The sequence below is a fragment of the Hemicordylus capensis genome, chromosome 2 (assembly GCF_027244095.1).
Source record: "Hemicordylus capensis ecotype Gifberg chromosome 2, rHemCap1.1.pri, whole genome shotgun sequence".
NCBI lineage: Eukaryota > Metazoa > Chordata > Lepidosauria > Squamata > Cordylidae > Hemicordylus > Hemicordylus capensis.
The window spans coordinates 241,291,943-241,312,480 of NC_069658.1; the positions used below are offsets into that span (position 1 = coordinate 241,291,943).

The 20,538-nt window shown below is 47.5% G+C and overlaps 1 protein-coding gene and 1 pseudogene across 1 annotated transcript; both read right to left on the minus strand.

Annotated features, from left to right (window-relative positions):
- The window catches only part of LOC128347571 (zinc finger protein 729-like), a 55,813-nt pseudogene extending 49,275 nt beyond the window's left edge, over nt 1–6,538 (minus strand).
- Nucleotides 6,539–6,685: 147 nt separating this feature from the next.
- LOC128347484 (zinc finger protein 436-like) lies at nt 6,686–20,257 on the minus strand. Its single transcript, XM_053302261.1, has 5 exons — nt 19,172–20,257; nt 18,723–18,849; nt 16,631–16,713; nt 15,801–15,927; nt 6,686–9,333 (listed from the first exon to the last, which is right to left on the minus strand). Exons 1-5 carry the CDS (start codon nt 19,565–19,567, stop codon nt 8,036–8,038), a joined length of 2,031 nt encoding a protein of 676 aa, XP_053158236.1. The 5' UTR covers nt 19,568–20,257; the 3' UTR covers nt 6,686–8,035.
- Nucleotides 20,258–20,538: the final 281 nt, after the last annotated feature.

A 20,538-nucleotide genomic window follows, 5' to 3' on the forward strand; every position in this document is an offset into this window, starting at 1 on the left:
CTGTAGACCCATGAAGACAGTGGGGAGACCTTGTTATAGGATGACCTAGGAAGCTACTAGGAAGACTATTCCTTGGATGACCATTGGTCCATCTAGCTCAGTGTCATCTACACTGTCTGGTAGCAGATCTCCAAGGTTGCAGGCAGGAGTTCTTCGCAGTCCTGCATGGAGATGCCAGGGACGGAACCCAGGACTTTCTACATGCAAGCATGCAGAAGTTCTACCACCGAGGATGGTCCCATCCCCTAAGGGGGATATATTAAAGTGCTCACATATAGTCTCCCATCCAAATGCAAACCAGGGAAGACCCTGCTTAGCAAAGGGGACCTTTCATGCTCAGCCTTCATGCTGAGCTGCAGGCAGCTCAGAAGCCAAGCCCTTGAAGGGTGGGCAGGCAGACAGGAAAGTCAATATCTTGAGCTTCAACACTACCTGGCACCTCCAGTTTCAAGTACGGCTGTGGAAATTAACCATGGATCTTTTCTGCTCCCTTGATCCCCTGATGGGTGCCACTGGATGCGAAATTTCCTCCTTCCCCTGCTTGGAAGTGGTTCAACTCTTGCAGCTCTTTGCAATCCAAAGGCCATTGTGGCTGGGGATGCTTCGAGTCACCATCCAACCACAGCTAGGGACCAAGGCAAGGAACCCCGGCTCTAGCGAAGGATGGGGGTGGGGCTCGAGAGAGAGAGAGATTCACAGCAGCATCAACTGTTTTCCAGACTGGGCATGTTTTAAAACTTATTATAAATCAAGAAATGAAAAATGCATTATACATGCATGCAGCCAATTTGCAGAGATAAGCAAAAAGAAATGTTGTAGGACTAATTGAGACAGGGTATATACATTTTTTTAAAAAAATACAGTAATAAATAAGAGAGAATTCTTTGGCATTTAAACCACACACAAAAAGAGAGAGTTTATTGCATTATTTTAACAACGTTTCCTTAGGTATATCTTCTCTTGGAAATCCATGGTAGACATTCTGGGACCTCCCCATAGTTGCTAATTTTAAGGTACCCATTAGGGTTCTGCATAGGACCCTCCATTCCCATGAATATGCAGCCCCCTCCTGCTGCTAGGTGGAGGCAGCTCTTCCCAGAGTGGGTCATCATTCCTTGGCTGTTTCCCACACTTTGGACACCACAGGGGCCCATGGAACTGGCTGGGAAATCCTATGGGCCATCTGTAATGTCAAGTGTCCCAATGTGCTTTCCCAACATCCCCACATGCCTTCCCAGCTGTCCCTGTGGACTCTGGGGCCAATAGAAGAGGCCCAACTGGCCCTGGAGATGTGAGGAGGAACTACACGACAGAGGCGTTGCCACAGGGGGGGGGGCAGCCAGGGCACGTGCCCTAGGTGCCATTCGAAGGGGGTGCAATTCCATGCCCGCCACCCCCCCAATAAAAAATAATAATTTTTATAAAAAAAAATTTTTTTAATATATTTTTTAAAAAATTCTCCTATCGGGCGCTGCCGGGCCAGCGCCCACAGCTGGCATCTCCCCTCTCCGGCTCCAGGCACCGGCATCCCCCCACTCATGCAGGCACAGCAGCAGCGCACTCACAAGAACTCAGAGTCTGGGCAGGGGTGGAGGGCCTGTGCGCATGCCCACAACCTGACCACATGGGTTGAGGCAGGGCCAGGGAGAGAGAGAGAGAGCGAGAGACTAGCAGCAGCAACTGCTGGGCGCGCATGCTGCTCTTCGTGTGCTGTGCGGGCCGTTTTCGTTGTTCTTTCCGACCATCTGTGTGTTTGCCCTCGGGCCCCCACTGCCCGCCCAGCATTCTCTTGATTCACTTCCCCCACCCCAGTCCCAACAAAAATGTAAGTAGGCTGCTCTCGATGGATGGATTCGAAAACCTTGACGGGGAAAGGGAAGAGGCAGCAGCTACTTTAAAGCGGGCTTTCTGTTTTTTAAGTCAGTCGGGGAGGTGGGGGAGGTCCTCTCATCGCTCAGTCTGATGCACGTTTACTTAGAAGTCAAGTCCCTGTGTTCAACGGGGGGGCTTGCTCTATGCAGACTCAGAAGTGCCTTAATGTGGATGCCTTAATGGTAGTGCGAGCTGGGCTAAACCTCTTGCGGTAATCGTAAAAGTCAATACAAATTTTAAAATGCAAAAAAACCCAAAAAAAAACCTCTTGTGGTAATCAAAGAACAAAAAAGCAAGTGGGCGGCAGGGAGAGACTGGAGAGCCTTTCCCTTTCCCTAACCTTGGGGCGCGGGGGACGGGCGCGCAGATCTGCCGGCGCACCCTGCCGATGAGCCCAACATTGCCCTGCTGTGCGCGCTCTCTCTCTCTCTCTCTGTGCCTATTTGTAAACCCATTATTAAAAACAAACAAACCAAAAACCACCTTGAGTGGGCAAGGCAAGGCAGTCACAGAGAGTAAGAGAGAGACACCGAGAATCAGGCGCTCACAAGGGGCCTTCTCCTGACCGGCGAGCGGAGCAGGCACCACCAGGCAGCACATTCGCTGAGTTGCTGCTTGTCCCGGCCAGCAATTTCATTAGCAAAGGGCGGGAAGGGGAACATTTCTTTTAAAACTCTCCCCTCGCAGTTTTCCAGGCACACAATTTCTCCTCCCCTCCCCCCCCCCCGTGTGTGTGTGTCTGTGTGTTGCTGCCTGGTTTCGCTTGATTTTGGTCTCTCTCAGGCTGTATCCTGAGGGAATAACATAAAAAGGAGAACGAGGACTCGCCAAAGAGGGGTGGGGAGGTTGAGTGGAGAGGGTTTTTTTTTCTTCTTCAGGCAGCGTTGTTGCAACCTGAATGGGTTCCTTTCTATGGCAACAGGACGGGAGGCTGATTCTTCCAGCCGGTCGAAAAGGGCTGGGCGTGTGGCTAAGAGTGGGGAGTGACCGCTTTTGGTCTCGAGACAAGGACGTGAAGCCTTGTTATCTTGGGAGCTCTGCTGAGAGGGAGAGGCCGTTTCCTGGGAAGTGAGTTCTTCTTAAAACGTGTGTGTCTTTAGTTGTGTTCAGTCCACTCACTTCCTTCAGATTAAATCATTTAGGATTAATAAACACCTGCGGAGGGGGGGAGGAAATAAACAAATCACGGCTCAGTCTTCCTTGGGGTTTTAGGTTGGATTTCTCGCCCCCAGCCCACACCTCTTGAAAGCAGTTGGAGTTCTTTTCATACTGTTTTGCCTTGGGATGGGCTCCTCCCGTGACTTCGCGATAGGTAGTTCAAGTTCGATTTCTCCATCACTGCATACTCATGCTGGAAAGGTTCCACAGATTCATTCTTGCCTGCCACGCAGTTCTTAAAAGTTATATGAAAAGTGAAAAAAGAGTCAGAATCCTAAGTGCGAGGCAGCGCAATAGTGAGGAAAATTTAAAAAATGGTATTTTGTTTAGTCTTGAAAGTTTATTAAAACAGTGTTTCTCCTAATAACTGCACAGCTTTCATCTGGTGTTTTATATGGATTCCATCTATATTATATGTAACAAACTTGGGCCCCCAGATGATGTTGGACTACAACTCCCATCATCCCCAGCAACAGTCAAATGCCACTGGTTGGGCATGATGGGAGTTGTAGTCCAACATCATCAGGTGATCTTGTCTATAGGTGTTTGGTATTGCACCTAAAAATATACTTACTGATTCCTGACTACATTATAGTTAGGAACATAGGAAGCTGCCATATACTGAGTCAGACCATTGGTCTATAAGCCTTGAGTTGCCACAGAGTTAGAGGTTTGGATAAGGAGTGGGTTGTTGGGCCAGGAAGAGCAGGTTCTACACATTATGTTCAGTGCATCCTTGATTCTGATGCCCTTAGCTGTTGTTTACTAAATAGCAGCTTTGTTTTTTTGTAATATTATATTTTGTATTTTTGAGATAATATTATGGTAAAAGACAAGTTTTCTGAAAGATGCATATCAGATGTGGGGGGGGGGGCGCAATTTCAGTGCTTGCCCTAGGCGGCATTTTCCCCAGTTACGCCCCTGCTACATGGGGATGGCTAGGCTGGGAGCAGCCGCCTCTGTGCAGCACCAGGGGGCTCCAGTCCTTTGGCTTCCTGTCCAGGGGGATCCAGTTGACTTCCCATTCAGAGAAACGAACTCGAGCAGCAAGGAGAGTGTTCACTGCCTTGAAACACAGCGGGGAGAATGGCACCAACATACTTCAGCTACGGAACAGACTTGTCACTGTGAAAATATCAGCAACTCAGTTTCTAGATCTGCTCCTCCTTTCAAAATGGAATCATTCCAAATGACCTCATAACGTAGGTTTACCTGAGCTTTACATGCTAAATGTTTATTATGAAACTAGGCAGGGGCATTGACCAGAAGAGCAGGCACTGACGTGGGCATACCCCATCTGTAGGCCTGCCTCCTCTTTATTATTGATGTATTTTATATACCACTTAACTCCAAAGGTCCTAGGCAGTTCATGAAAATAAAGACAAGAAAAACAAAATAAAACAAACTATTAAAAACAGCAATTTAAAAATTTAAGAAGTTCAGAAATTTTAAAAAGCCTGGCTGAAAAAATGTGTCTTAAGGGCTCTTTTGAAGGATGGCAAAGATGTTAAACCATGAATGTCTATAGCAGGCTTGCTCAAATTAAGCCCCCCAGCTGTAGTCAATTAGACTATTGAAATTACGTAAATTTTTTGGTGACTCTCGAGTTCCAGATAAAATGGGCTTTAGAACTAAGTCCACCTTTTGTCCTAATGTCCCAGCTATAGCAGTTTTTCACAAGCAAATAGAGACTAGGATTAGCTCTTTACAGGGAGATCATAAAAGGAGAGGTAGAAGAGGTTACAAAAATTTCTCTACCCAGGACTGGCAGTCACTACATGATTTAAGATCAGATAAGACCATTATAATTAAGCCAGCTGATAAGGGGGGAGCAGTGGTAATTATGAATGTTCAGGATTATCAAAAGGAAATTGACGCCACCACCTATAAACTGATTCCTAATGACCCCACTGATAAAATCAAATTTCTGATTAAAATAGTGGTGGAAGAGTGTATATCTTTAAACCTTATTTCAGAGTCTCTTGCTAAATTCTTGATGAAACCCTATGGACGTATTCCGGTTTTTTACATACTTCCAAAAGTACACAAAAGCTTAGTTTCTCCTCCTGGTCGTCCCGTTGTGTCTGTCTGTGACTCCTTACTGGAACTAGGGGTGTGCACGGAACCGCGGAGTTGCGGTTCGGCACTGGGGTGGGGGGTTCCATTAAGGGCGGGGGGGGCTTTACTTACCCCTCCCGCCCTTTCCAGTTTTTGCGCCGTAAGTACCATAAAAAATGCGGGCTGCAGGATCCCTCTCCGCCCGCTTCTATTCTCTTTGATGGCTCCGCGCTCGGGCGGGCGGCAGCTGCCGCCACTGAAGCCCCCTCGAGAAGCCCCCTCGAAGCTCTTTCGGTACCTTAAATCTCGCCCGGACCGAGTCTGACCACACTCGGGCGGGCGGCAGCGAGATGTCCTTCCGCCCGCCCGCTCCCTTCCCTGCCGTCTGCAAAGTGCAGGAAGCCTTCTGCGTGTGCGCGCAGAAGGCTGAGTGCAGGAAGCCTTCTGCGCACGCGCGCAGAAGGCTTCCTGCACTTTGCAGACGGCAGGGGAGCGGGCGGGCGGAAGGACATCTCGCTGCCGCCCGCCCGAGTGTGGTCAGACTCGGTCCGGGCGAGATTTAAGGTACCGAAAGAGCTTCGAGGGGGCTTCTCGAGGGGGCTTCAGTGGCGGCAGCTGCCGCCCGCCCGAGCGCGGAGCCATCAAAGAGAATAGAAGCGGGCGGAGAGGGATCCTGCAGCCCGCATTTTTTATGGTACTTACGGCGCAAAAACTGGAAAGGGCGGGAGGGGTAAGTAAAGCCCCCCCCCGCCCTTAATGGAACCCCCGACACAAACCCTCCCGAACCAAAACCACCCCATGTCCGGACCGGTTCGGAGGCCAGTAGAATGGCCTCCGAATCGGTCCGTGCACACTCCTAACTGGAACCATTATCTGTTTTTGTAGATTCATTTCTTAGACCTTCTGTTCCTTGAATTTCTTCATATGTAAAAGATACAAAAGATCTCATTAATCAGTTTAGAAGGCATGCATACTGGTCACCTTGGATGTAGTGTCACTGTATTCCAACATTGCTTTGGATGAAGCTAGGATTACTTTTCAAAACTTTTTGTACAAACGGGACAATATGGACCCTCCCTCCTTCTTCGTCATGGAATTGGCAGATATCATTTTGGAAGAAAGTTTTTTTAGGTCCAACGAACAATTTTACCTTCAACAGAAGGGGGTGGCTATGGGTAATACAATGGCTCCCAGTCTTGCCTGTCTCTTTATGTCCGAACTAGAAGAAGCTACCATTCTGTCTCAGGAATGCAATCCTTTTTTTGAGCATATAATTTTTTACAAACGTTTTATTAATGATATTTTTTTGATCTTTAAGGATTACAGCAAACTCACTGTTTTTGACAAATAGGTCAATTCGATTCACTCTTCCATCAAATTCAGACTGGCTTCAGACCCTTACAGAATAGCATTTTTGGACACTTACATCAGCATAGGACGTGACAGGTCTATTTTTTTCCAACTTTTTCGCAAACCAACGGATAAGAACATGTTGCTCCCTTTTGATTCTTGGTGTCCTGACCATTTGCGCTTGGTCAATTTTTAAGTTTAAAGAGAAATGCCACTCATAGCTCTGATTTTGAAAAAGAGGCAGAAATTCTTATGGAACATTTATTAGATAGAGGATATCCAAGGCAAGTGGTTGTTGCAGCCAAGAAGAAAGCTCGCAATAAAAGCAGGAGACAGCTGTTGGAAGAGAGACCGCAAAAAAACCCCGAACCGCCTTATATGGTCCTCAGATTTTTCACCCCTGAGTTTTACGATTAAAAACATTATTTGCCAGGAATGGCGTATTGTTAAAGATATTCTGAGATGTTCGCTACCACCAATTTTTACTTTCAGGAGAACAAAAAAATATCAGAGACCATCTTGTTGAAGCTGATATATGTGTTACTCCATCACCTCCTGCGACTCCAACAGGGTTTTATCGCTGTGGCCATTGTGCCACTTGCTCTTTGGCTACGGAAATCAATGAATTATACATTTCTAGTAAGAAACGAATGTCTAAATTACTATTCTTTGCCAATTGTAGCAGTAAAAACATCATTTATAAAATCACGTGTTCCTGTGGTTTAAAATATGTGGGTAAAAGCAATCGGGCAGTTAGGACGTACAAAGTCAACCCTAGGTAGAGCGCATTGCAGTAGTCAAGCCTAGAGATTAACAGGCTAGATCTCACTGGGATGGTAAAGCTGAGATCAACCATTTCTGCCAGCTGACATGAATGAATGTATGATGAACCCACATACTTGGCACATTGGAAACTAAATGGCAGGAAGAAGCATTCTAAATGTAGCCTCCTTCCCAACATGCAAACATTTCTTTTGCGCGATAGTCAGTAACTCATGTATGTATTTGTGTGTAAGTGAGAAAGAGTTCTGTGCGCACACTGACTTGATGCTGCTGCCCAGGACATAACTCTTTCCGCTCACCGATTCTAAACATGAGAAGGAACACTGATGCCCACCACAGCTCCTCTGTCCCCACCCTTCTTCTTTCGGAAGTGGGGGAGAGGAAAGGGGTGGCTAGAAAGTCTCTGCTCCACTCTCCTCTACTGCATCTTTGGGAAGGGGAAGAGGAAGGGACATGGAAGCTCTATCTACATTAAAAACATGTATATCCTCTCAGCTGTGCATTCTTTCATCTTGGGTAAGATGAGAGTTAGGATTGAAGCTCTTTCCACACTAGGCATTTGTATCGTTTTTCTCCTTTGTGAATTCCTTGGTGTATTGCAAGGACTGATCTCTGACTAAAGCTCTTTCCACACTCCAGGCAGGCATTTACATGGTTTCTCTCCTGTGTGAATTTCTTGGTGTTTCTTAAGACGTCTTCTTTGTCTGAAGCTCTTTCCACAATCCAAGCATCTGAATGGTTTCTCTTGTGTGGATTTTTAAAACATTCCCTAACATTTTGAGCTCTTTTTGAAGCTCTTTCCACACTGAAAGCATCAAAATGGTTTCTCTCGTGTGTGAATTTTTTTATGTTGTTTAAGATGTGAGTTCTGATTGAAGCTCTTTCCACACTCTAGGCATTTGAATGGTTTCTCTCCAGTGTGAATTCTTTGACATTCTCTAAGACTTGATCTCTGATTGAAGCTCTTTCCACACTCCAAGCATCTAAATGGTTTTTCTCCTGTGTGAATTCTTTGATGTTTTCTAAGATGTGAACCCTGACTGAAGCTCTTTCCACATTCCAAGCATCTAAATGGTTTCTCTCCTGTGTGAATTCTTTGATGTATTCTAAGATGTGAAACCTGACTGAAGCTCTTTCCACATTCCAAGCATCTAAATGGTTTCTCTCCTGTGTGAATTCTTTGATGTATTCTAAGATTTGCGCTCTGAATGAAGCTCTTTCCACACTCCAAGCATCTAAATGGTTTCTCTCCTTTGTGGATTTTTTTATGTCTCCTAAGATTTGAGCTCTTATTGAAGCTCATTCCACACTCCAAGCATCTACATAGTTTATCCTCTGTGTGAATTATTTGATGTCTCCTAAGACCTGATCTCCGACTGAAGCTCTTTCCACACTCCAAGCATCTAAATGGTTTCTCTCCTTTGTGGATTTTTTTATGTTGTCTAAGATTTGAGCTCTTATTGAAGCTCATTCCACACTCCAAGCATCTAAATGGTTTCTTTTCTGTGTGGATTATTTGATGGCTCCTCAGACCTGATTTCCGACTGAAGCTCTTTCCACACTCCAAGCATGTAAATGGTTTCTCTCCTGTGTGGATTCTTTGATGTGTCCTAAGATTATACCTCTGACTGAAGCTCTTTCCACACTCCAAGCATCTAAATGGTTTCTCTCCTGTGTGAATTCTTTCATGCTTCTTAAGAGCTGAGCTCTGACTGAAGCTCTTTCCACACTCTAGGCATTTAATTGGTTTCTCTCTTGTATGAATTCCTTCGTGTTCTCTTAGATGTGAGTTCAGACTGAAGCTCTTCCTACACACCAAGCACTTAAATGGTTTCTCCTCCCTTCTCCTCATTCCCCAGTGACATTTTTGCCAGAATTTATAACCAATGCTTTTTTCACATGAGAGGGTCTGCCCCTTTTGCTTTCCTTTCTCTATTTCTTCTGGGATTGGTGTTTCTTGGCAGTCACCAGCATGAACAGGAGGAGATTCATTCTTCCTTTCATGGCTTTCTTTTGTTGCTTTTCTCTGTTGTCCTTTCTTTTTACATCTTGCTCTTTCTACTAGTGACCCGCATGCTTCTCCTTCAGTCTTGATTTTCCACCCATCACCTGCTAGAGAGAGAGAGAAAAAGAAGCATAGTATAGATTGCAGATAGAAAAGAAGGGTCAAATCAAGCAATAAAGCCAATGACAAAGAGGACTTCAGAACAGGAAGTAAATCATGAAAGCCATCTCTAGTGAAGAATGGTGTGGTGTAGAAAGGTGACCTATGGAAATTTGGATTTGGCTTCCCACCCAGCTGTGAAGTTGAATGGGTTGCTGTGAAGGAACCCTGTGCATGATGGGAGCTAGCCTCTATTATCCTAAATGCGGGAGCACCACCTTCACAGCATCCACCCGAACTGCTGCTCACCAGTTCCCTAATCCAGCAGAGAGTGGTGGCAGCCAGGGCCGTCCTTAGGGCGGTGGGAGAGGCCTCGTGCCGGTGTGGACTATCGGGGTGTCTGAGAGGCTCCGAGTCCGACAGACTGCCCTTGCTTGCTGCTGCTGCGCTGCTCGCTCCTTCCCTTGACTGCAATTGCTCACTTTGGAGCAGCTGGCAGAGAGGCGGCAGCTTCTGTCTCACTGCTGTCCTGAACTTCCGGCTTGGAGCTCTAAGTTGTGCGGCTGAGGCAGCGCACACAGAGGTGTGGCTCCCCGCTCAGCCCATTCCGGCAGCCACGTGCGCTGGGATGGCTGCTGCATGTCGTTTCCCCCGTGCCATCTTTCCCCCTGCCGCTGCAAGTATTGCTCCCAAGCCACAAGGAGGAAGTGAGGGCTGAATGCTACCATTCAGACTGCGCCTATCCTGTGTGTGCGCACACTTGCACACGTGAGCCATTGCCATGCAGGAGACAGACAGACAGACGTCACGAAGGATGAATAGGAGGCAGTAACAACCAGCATGCAGGAGCCGCAGTCGACTGGAGCCAAGCAGCCGCCCTCAGGTCCCTCTCTCACCTCCCGCTCAGCCCCCTTTGCTTTCTCTTTCTCCTTGCCCCCTTCCTCCTCCTCTTCATCTCCCTGCTCATTTCTCTTTTCTTTTTTCATCCTATTTCTGCTGTTACTGTTAGCTCCTTACTGATTCTCCTTCCTTCTTTCTCTGCCCCTTGTGGGACTCCTCTGGAGTTTGGGGCGCAGATTTTGGTGGCAGTTTGGACTGCTCTCTGGACCCCAACTGCCCCTTGCCCTTCTCCTGCACGCCCCATTGCTACATTCACAGCACTTTCCTCTTGGGGCTCCCCTCCCCCCCTTGCTCTTCCTCTCTTCTCTCCTCCTGTCTTTCCTTCCTAATTCCAAATCTCTCTTTGATCCCTCCTCCCACCCGCCCTTCCCCTTCTCTTCTGTCTTTTCTGACCTCCTTGCCTCCTCATGTCTGCTTCCCCCCAATCAAACCACATTCCTATTTCCCTCCACCAACATTGCCCAAGCTCTTTCCATCTTTCCAAGCATTCTGTGCTTGCAAAGCCCCTCTTTCCCCACTCATCACAGTGGAGGAGCCAAAAGGCCACCTGAGGACAAGGAGGGGAACTCCACATGGGAAGAGGATGCTTTTAGAGAAAACTGGGCAGGAACAGCTTGCTACACATGTTTGCTGCTTGCTTGTGGAACAATGTGAGGTCTCTGTTGCTTGTCACATGAAAAGAAAATGTTGCCTTCTTCCCAGTTGGATTCTGCAAATGTGATTCTCTGAGAAAGTAACAAGAAATGTGTAGTATGAATTCTTGGATATTCTTGCATTTCATTTAGTGTTAGTTCCATTGAATTGTCTAATGGTGTAGTTATTATCAAGGCTTTTGGTGAAGATAAACCATTTCATATATGAGAAGTCCTTATAGATCAAAATATGGAAAGAAAGCTGATTGTTTATATATGAGACTAATACACTAAATAATTTTAGGAAGACATTGATAATATTACCAAGGATGGGGTCACACTTCCCCAGAAGTATGCAGTCTGGGGGTGCTTCTGGACACAAACCTCTCCCTGGTGTCCCAGGCTGAGGCAGTGGCCAGAAGTGCCTTCTACCACCTTCGGCTTATACACCACATGTGTCCGTTTCTTGAGATAAGTGACCTCAGAACAGAGGTACAGATGCTGGTAACCTCCAGACTTGATTACTTTAATGCACTCTATGTAGGGCTGCCCTTGGTACAGAATGCGGCTGCTATGTTGGTCTCTGGGTCATCTAGGAAATACCATATTACTCCCATTTTGAACGATCTACACTGGCTGCCAATAAGTTTTCGGGCAAAATACAAGGTCCTGGTTCTAACCTGTAAAGCCCTAAATAGCTTGGGCCCTGGGTACTTAAGAGAATGTCTTCTTCGTTATGAACCCCACAGCCCATTGAGATCATCAGGAGAGGCCCGTCTGCAGTTGTCCCCAGCTCATTTGGTGGCTACTTGGAGATGGGCCTTCTCTGCTGCTGCCTCAAATCTTTGGAACACACTCCCCACTGAATGAAATAAGAGCCTCCCCATCTCTGAGAACTTTTAAAAAGTCTTAAAAGATGTATTTATTCACTCTTTCTGGAGGCTGGGCATTCATCCCCTGGCCTTTCTCTTGCTGTGCCACTCGCTGTAGCAGTAATTGTGTGGCTGTGCTATGTGTTGAGAGGGAAATCAGTGGCTGGTCGTGTGAGGGAAGGTAAAAATGCTTCTGCCTTCCTTTAACATGGTTTAAAATGTTTTAAGGATTGAATTGTTGCAGAGCTTTGCTGTATCATTTACTTTGTTTTAACTGGTGTTTTAATTTTTGTTGTCATTTATTTTAACTAATGTTTTAACTTTTTCTCTTTGGTTGTTTGCTTTGTTGTGAACCGCCATGAACCGCCATGAATTTGGGGCAGTATAAGAATATGTTAATCCAATCAATCAATCAAGTTACAAAGACATGCTTTTCTTGTCTGTAGATAATATTTAGATTATTTTTGATAAGTGTTGTTCCTAAAATAATGATTTCTTTGTCGAAAGGGGTTAGATTCTTACTTGGAGTTTATTTAGTGAGACACACAACTTTACAGCATTATTCCATTTATGTGATAGGTGGTGTTCCTCCCATACAGTATTTACTTCATCAATAGAAGTAATCAAAAATATTAAATATAGGAACTTGTGTTTAATAAGTCCCTATATTTAATATTTTTGATGACTTATTTTGATGAAGTAAATACTAACTGGAAGGAGCACCTTCCAGTAAATACTGCCCAATTTTATAAATCAGATAGAATTGTAAAATACATTTCTTTCCTTCCATGTTTATGGAGAGAGAGTATTTGTGTGTGTGCGCATGTGTATGTGCCATATAGCTATATATAATAATTCACATGTGCACACACTGCTCTGATACTGATGCCCAGAACAAAACTCATTCCACTCTTTGATTTAAAAAATTAGAGGGAACACTGGTTAGAGTGTTGGGCTAGGACCAGGAAGACCCGGGTTCGAATCCCTGTTCAAACATGAATCTCCCTGGGTGACTCTGGGCCAGTCATGTCTCTCTCAGCTAACCTGCCTCACAGGGTGGCTGTGAAGACATAAGTAAACATGAACACTGCTCTGGGTTCCTTGGAGGAAGAGCGGAATAGAAATGTAGGATAAAAAATGTTGTGTCAGAAACAGATTGATTATTTTCTTCCTTTCAAATGGAGGAGCAGTGGGCATTCTGTGAACAATTTGGATGGATGGTGGTATGATGCTTTCCAATTTGAATTTTGGGGTGCAAATGTCTTAAAACTGTGTATATTTATGTCTTGGTAATAGGCAATGTGTATTATTGATTTATTTGAAGTGTAAAGGGCCCCCCCAAACATGCTGTTTCTCCCCCAGCCCAACAAACCCCTAGGGACAGCACTGGTGGCAGCGACTACTGGACCGGCACTGGAACAGGGGTGAGTGAGTGAAACTACCTAAACTCCAGTGGGGTCACTTTTACAGCTGCCTTGTACAGTTCGGACATCTCAGCCAACAGTATCGAGCAGTTCCTTTGTCTCAACCAAATGAATAGTTTCCCAGTATAATGGAATAATCCAATAAGCCCACCATTGCTGATCAGAACCCTATGGAAGAATGTCAGTTTACAAGAGATATCTCAACAAAACGTAGCCTGCAGGAGAGAAGAAGAGGAGGAACATCTGCCCCCAGGCAGACCCAAGGGTGAGGGACAGGGCGCCTGCCTGTCAGCTTCTGCCCCACCCACTTACTATCTGCCCCCAGGACAGGCTGTTGGACTGTTGTGAGGCTTTGCAGGACTGAGACCCACAGGGGCAGTTACCTGGTTTCCATCTGCCAGAGCTTGCTACTCAGGGCTATTTAGAGTGCTGCCAGTGGTGGTGGGCCCGCCACCAAAGGGGCGACACCAAAGAGGTTTGCCCCTTTGGGGGAGCCACTTCAGGGTACAGCGAGGATGAGGGCCGCTTTGGAGGACAGCGAGGGTCAGGCCTCCTGGCCTAGGTATTCGTATGTCAGGGGGGATTTAATAGTGGGGCTTCTGTTCTAATTAGTCCTGGGTGAGATTGTTTTAGAATGTTTCTGGGCTTATCTGGGGATGGGGAGACGGGGCTTGTCCAGTGACTGTGGGGCAGCAATTCTGGTGGTGGTGGTGGTGGTGAGGAACAGAAGCAGTAATGTTGGCAGGTCAGCGGGCCATTACAGGGGAAGCGGACTTGGAAATCTAATAGCTGTTTCGTCTTCCGGCTGTCCTGCCAGCTCTTTGACCTTGGGGAGCAGTGCCGACCACCCTTGGAACCTCACCTTGCTCCTGCCAGGTCAGTCCAGAACCATTACTTCAGTGTCTGATGTGGAGGTGTCCAGCGAATCCTCTTGTGTGGTTAAGTTGGATCAGTTCCAGTTTGTGACTCCTGAGGATGTGGATGAGCTGATAGGAACCGTGAGGCCTACCAACTGTTCTCTAGACCCTTGCCTGACATGGCTTATACTATCTGGCGGGGGGGTTGTTGTAGTAGAAGGCCTGGCAGAGATTATAAATGCATCTGAGGAAAGACAGGATGCCTCCTTGTCTTAAGGAAGCAAGTATTAGACTGCTTTTGAAGAAGCCTACCTTGGATCCCTCAGAGTTGAGCAACTACAGGCCTGTTTTCAACCTTCCATGGCTGGGCAAGATAACTGAGAGGATGGTGGCCTCCCAACTCCAGACAGTTTTGGAGGAAACTGATTATCTAGACCCATTTAAACAAGGTGCAGTTTATAACCTATAAAGTCCTAAACAACTTGGGCCCTGGGTATTTAAGAGAATGTCTTGGTTGTTATGAACCCCACCGTCCATTGAGATCATCCGGAGAGGCCCATCTGAGTTGCCCCCGGCTGGTTTGCTGGCTACTCGAGGACGGGCCTTCTCTGCTGCTGTCCCAGAGATTTGGAACGCGCTCCCTGCTGAAAGAAGAGCCTCCCCATCTCTGAGAATTTTTAAAGTCACACCTATTCACCCAGGCTTTTAATTAAATATTGTTTTAACAGTTTTAGCATCGATTTAAAATGTTGTTTTAAAATTTAAATTGTTGTAATGTTTTAACTTTTATTATGTCATTTATTTTGTTCTAACTCCTGTTAAGTTTTTTGGTGTCATTTATTTAAACTAATGTTTTAATTTTTGGTATGCTTGTTATAAACCACTGAGAGATGTGAGTTTTGGGCAGTATAGAAGTGTGTTAAATAAACAAACAAACAGGACAGAGAGCCATCAGCGCAGAAAATGAACATGCAGCATTTGTATCCAGAAGGCCCCAGACTGACTCCTCCACACATCCAGTTCAGGCTTTGGGTAGCAGGGTTGAGAAGTCCTGTGCAAGAGACCCTGGAGAGATGCTCCCAGTCAGTGCAGACAAGATTCCGCTCAATGCATCAGTTTCTCTGCTATTCACTGGGAATATTTTCTTCAGGATTTGGAGCCCACCTGCCAAATCACCTCTTCCCCCCACTAAGGCTCATCCTCCGCAGTTTATGTATCAGCTGGTCACAAGGATGCCAAAGGAGCTCATCACGGCAATCACCACAACCCTCCCAGCCCATTCTCCATATCCAAAGTCCTGCTTCAGGGCATGGTTCGGCTGCAGCCTGCACAGCTTCACCCAATGGCCTCCAAAGCACTAAACCCAAACAGGGGTGCCAGCTGGCAGAGGGTCCCGTCCCAATGCCCCCAAAGCCAGTCAGTGATGCTGTATTGCTAAAGCAGAAAGCATCAGTCTAATGCCAGAAGGAAGCTGCTGTTCTCCCAGTTTGGCTTGAAATTCAAATGGGAAAAGCAATCTTGGTGGAAAAGTCAGCAGGGCTCAAACACAGGAAAGAGAAGCACTTTCTCAGAATATTTCACATCCTCCCAAGGCAAGCCAGCAAGACACCCTCGAAATTGAAACCGAACACTTCCAGCAACAACACTTCCAACCACAGGCCGCTGGATAAGTGTTCCCCCACCCAGCAGAGAGGCCCCACAACCCTGCCAGAAGAATACACCCACAAGGAATGCTGGGTCCAGATAAAGTAAGAAGCAGCAGCCATTTCTGGAGAGTGAGGGAGCCTTACCCAGAGAGGCCACATTCTGCCTATTCTCCTCCATGACTGCTCTGTGCAGGGCTCTCTCGTCTGCATCCAGCAGAGCCCACTCCTCCTCCGTGAAATGCACAGCCACCTCCTCAAAGGACACAGCATCCTGGAACAAGAACATATTGGACTCAAAGCTAAAAAAAAGATTCCCCCCACCCATATACACAGAGGCGCTCTAAGCCCCGGACCTTGGGGATCCGGTCCAGTCCACCAAGGTCAGGGTGGTGGTGGCTACAGATGGCCGGGGGCCTCCAGCAGCCACAAAAAACCTGCCCCACCAAACCTCCACTGTTGTTGTTTTTTAAATTCTTACCGGGTGTGAAGCGTGGCAGCAGGGGAGAGCAGAGCAGCTCTTCTTCCCTCTCCCTCCCTCACCCTGAGGCTGCGATGAATGATCTCTAAACTGCACCTCATAGTTAGTAAAGGATGCTGGTCTGATTGGACGGCCTCAGTGTCACTCTGCTCCTTACCCTGAAAGCCACCCCTCAGCCACGGTAAGAAATTTTAACAGAGAAGAAAGGGGGGGGGGGGACCAGCAGAGGTTTGGCAGAGCAGGCTCCTCAAAGAAGGTTTTGTGTGGCTTTGCGGGGCCGGGGCTAGCGATTGGGTGGTCCGGGCACCCAAATTATCTAGGTGCGCCCCTGCCCATACACAAATCTCTGAGGATAATTACAATGAAGCAGCTAAGGATCCTCTGGCAGCATTCATGGCCTCTTGGCCTTCCTGGTGGGCTGATTACAGAGATGCAAATATTATCTCAGGCTCAGGGAAAGGCACCTAGGCTGTCCCCCACATGATCCCTCTCCTACCTGATCTGGTTGGGTAGAAGCTGCTTCTCCATCCACACAGGGGAGCCATGATCTTGTCAACACCTCCAGTGGTCTTCCATGAACTAAGAGAGACAAAAGCGATCCATTTTTGTAGAGCAATACAATGTTACATTAGGAAGCGTCACTGCCCTGCAGGCTTGATGGGGAGAGCAGCACATGGGGGATGAGATCTGGAAGTGTTGTTTGCTTCTGTCCCTTCCCTGAAAAAGCATTGGTCCCATGGACATGTTTGATTGTTTTATTTATTTATTTATCTATGTAAATTGCTTTGAGAACTTTGTTTGATGAGTGGTATATAAATATTATAGTAGTCGTCGTCGTCTGTACTGTGCCACATGCATGGAAATATTTCTTGTAGGGAGCAGCAGTTTTGCGAGGACAGGAGAGAAGAGGAGCAAAAATCACCCCCAGTCTCCTTCCCCACGTGCTTCTCTGCCCAACAAGCCTACAGGGCCACTGCTCTAAAAGCAGCTTGTTCCCTCCAGTACACTATTGCTCGAGGTTCACAACATTAATAAAACTGATACAATATAAAGTAAAAGATTAATAACGTTAAACAAGTTAAAAGACCAGGCTAAAACCACATGCAAAGTTACAATTTTGTTTCAAAAGTTCAAACGAAATGTTATTTAAAAAGCTAAAAACTGCGAACTAAAAAAACCTACTAGACCTAAGCAGATAAAACATTTTAAAGTTTCTTTTAAAAGATGTCTTAAATTATTATTTTTTAAAAGCACTGAGAGAGAAAGTACACTATTGCTCTGTGGCTGTTCACTGTTCTAACGCAGCTCTGATCAGGTTGACGGTCCACTGTCCATCCCATCAGCTGTGGACTATAAAACAGGCTCACGCAGCACAACATCCGGCCTGCGAGGCCTTTTCTCTTGGCCCGCTACTCGCCTCCTGAGCCCTCCACGGGGCTCACTTCCCCTCGCCCCCATTCACTTCTCCCTACCAGCTCCTGAGCCCCTCAGGGCCAGGAGCTTCCAGGAAATGAGGGTGTGTTTGAGCCCTGAAGAAGATACAGAGCACATGCATGTCCTCATTCAGTGTAGGCAGGTGCTCTGTAGGTCTTTCAGGGCGCACACGGGCCCTCCTTTCCAGGAAGCTCCCAGAAGCAGTGAGGGGCTCGGGAACTGGTGGGGAGAAGGGAGCAGTGGGCAGGGGAGGGAGCCCCATTGAGTACATACTTCTTGCTTGGCCAATGGAGGCAAGGCAAGCCGGCGGGCAGGCAGTCCTGAAGGTCCTGCACTGCCTCTCTCTCTCTCTCTCTCTCTCTCAGAGGCATGTGCCTGGGGCGGCTGCTGCCGGCTGAACCAGCAAAGAGAGCATGTGGGTGGGAGCTGGTGCTCTCTCTCCTGAGCCCCTCTGCCCGACTGATGAGAATGATGGCACGCATGCACACTCCGTCTCTATCAGAAGGCATGTGCCCCCTCAGTCCCAGGCCCCGATGGAAGCGAGGGGAGCCAGGGCAGCAGAAAGGGGGGCCAGGCAGTGCTCTGCTCGCCTTCCCAGCCGCTCGCCCTCTTTTCCAAGAAGCTCCGAGCCCCAACTGAAGGAGGACAGGGAGGCTTGGGAGTGGGGGAGGGCAGATGGAGCAAGCCCGCAGAATGGGCCGCCTTGCCCTCGCACCTGTGGAGTGGTGCCCCTACCAAAGTTCCAACTGGATTCCTCCATTCAATCAATTCCTAAGTTACAACTGGATTGAGAAATGAATGACTCTGCTTGGATTTCCACACCATCTCAAAGAGCCCCCACCCCAACCCAATTAACATTTGAGGTTATGCAATAAGGGTTTTCTTGCAAGTTTGGGGAGGTATAGAAATATTTTAAATAAATAAAAAATAATGGTTACGATGTTTAATCCAATTTAATTTGATTCACCTTGGCCTGCAAGAGCTTCTACAGTTTAATTGTAATTAAATTAATTTTAATGAATTTCATTTTAATTTAATTCAAGGCTAGAGACAAACGTCCCCCATACACAGACTCGGGTTGACCTAGAAGTTGCCCTTTTTAGGCACATGGGATTAAGGGAGACCCAGCAGAAGTGGGATCTGTTATTCCTTACCCAGTGAGTTGGGATTTGCATGAGCCTCTTGAGATCTCCCTCCGTGCAGCAGCTTCGTTCTGTCCTCTGATAGAGTCTTTTCTTCCTCAGAAACATTGGGGTTTGCTTCTGCTAATGGCCACTGCTCCTGAAAAGCCAACAGAAATCCCAGGCAGGGAAGGGGGAGGCAGGGTTTAGAAAAGACAATGGCAGGGGTGGGTGAGTGGAGGGAGGAGGGTTAGGATACTTCCCCCTGCAAGGGTACTGAGAGAAATCTGGGCAAATTAAGGACATTTCTCCTTGCTTATATGAGACTCCATTTCAGTAAGTACACCTAATCCTTAATTAGTTTTACATCTTTCTCATATTAGTGACACTCTGAGGTCTTGCAAGAAGGTGGGTTATCAATTTTTTATATACATGAAGGTATGATGAAGAGAACTCATTTGACCTTCCACCGACTCTCTCACCTGCTGCTCTCCCTGCTTCTTGGCCTCTGCCTGGCTCAGGAGGAAACCTTCTGCCAGGGCCACTGCCTGCGAACTGGTCTCTGCTCCACATTCCCTCACCCAGCTCTCCATCTCCGGGGGCAGGATGGTCAGAAACTGCTCTAGGATCACAAGGTCCATGATCCGGTGTTTTGTGTGCTGCTCTGGTCTGAGCCACTGACGGCAAAGGTGGTGGAGTCGGCTGCAAACCTGTCGGGGCCCCTCAACCTCCTGGTAGCAGAATTGCCTGAAGCGCTGGCGCTGGACATCTGAAGGGAGCGTGTCCTCATGCAGGATTTCCAGCAGACTCCTTTCCCAGAATTCCTCACTGCTCCCAGCCTTGATGGTCTCTGGGCCACCTGAGTCTTGCATTGCCATCTCCAATTCCTTGCTCCAAAGGCAGCCTCCAAGAAGGCGAAAGTTGTTTTATCCACAGACTGCTCCTTGCAGCAGGAACTTCTGTAATGGATGAAGCCACTGAGTACTGCAAAGCAAAAACGTGTTTCTGTGCTTGACGTAGGACACCTCCACGTCATGGAGGCATTTCATTAAGGAAAGGGGATTATCCGAGCTCCTGACAGAACCTTCCCTTTATAGGAAACAAGCCAAACCTAAAGGGCCCCTGCAGGATGGAAGGCGGTTCATTCCTTTGCATGTCACAGACCAATGCAGAGCCTCCTCCCCCAAAAGGCTGGCTGTGTGGCCCCCACTGCCAACAACAGCCTTCTCTCCCCCACCCCTCTTTCCTCTCCCAATATTCCAGCCAGATCTGCTTCTCCCCCTTTCCTCCTCCTCCTCCTCCTCGGACCACTGTCTCTCTTTCCCGTTAGGGTCCCGCAAAGCTATTGATGGCAAGCAGCTGGAAAACTGGCTTCTGTCTCCTCAAAGCCTCCTCCTTTTGCAAAGAAGCTTGTCTTGGCTTGGGAGGAACTGCAGAGGGATCATCAGCCCCACACAGGGCACCTCCCCATGAGCTGATGTGGGGGGGCTGCTTGGGGGTGACTTTCTTCTCCCCTTCTCCCCCCACTCAGTTCTTGGACTTTGCTCCCCCACCCCGAGGTTCCACCCACTCACTCCTCCCTCCATTCCTTTGCCATCCTCCTCCTCCACCTCTTGGACTCCTCTCCAAATAAACACACCACAGGGTCTCCCCAAATGATCCCCGGGGTTCCTCCTCTTTCCCTGTAAAGGGGGCGGGGCAGGGAAAGAGTGCGGCCAATCACGATCCTTTTCCCCCTCTCTAGGATTCACATCTCTCTCACCTTAACTCTGTGCTGGCATCTCAGTCGGCAGTGAAATGGGGACTTCCCTACCACCCTTTCCCTCCAGAAGAGAAAAAAATGTTCACA

What these genes read in the sequence shown, in the direction of transcription:
- LOC128347484 (XM_053302261.1), bottom strand. Translation starts at nt 19,567, where the DNA reads ATGGCAATGCAAGACTCAGGTGGCCCAGAGACCATCAAGGCTGGGAGC. An exon ending in AGAAGCAGGGAGAGCAGCAG is followed by an intron (nt 18,850 to 19,171) that starts GTGAGAGAGTCG and finishes TTGGCTTTTCAG; the next exon opens with GAGCAGTGGCCATTAGCAGA. An exon ending in TGCAAATCCCAACTCACTGG is followed by an intron (nt 16,714 to 18,722) that starts GTAAGGAATAAC and finishes TGTCTCTCTTAG; the next exon opens with TTCATGGAAGACCACTGGAG.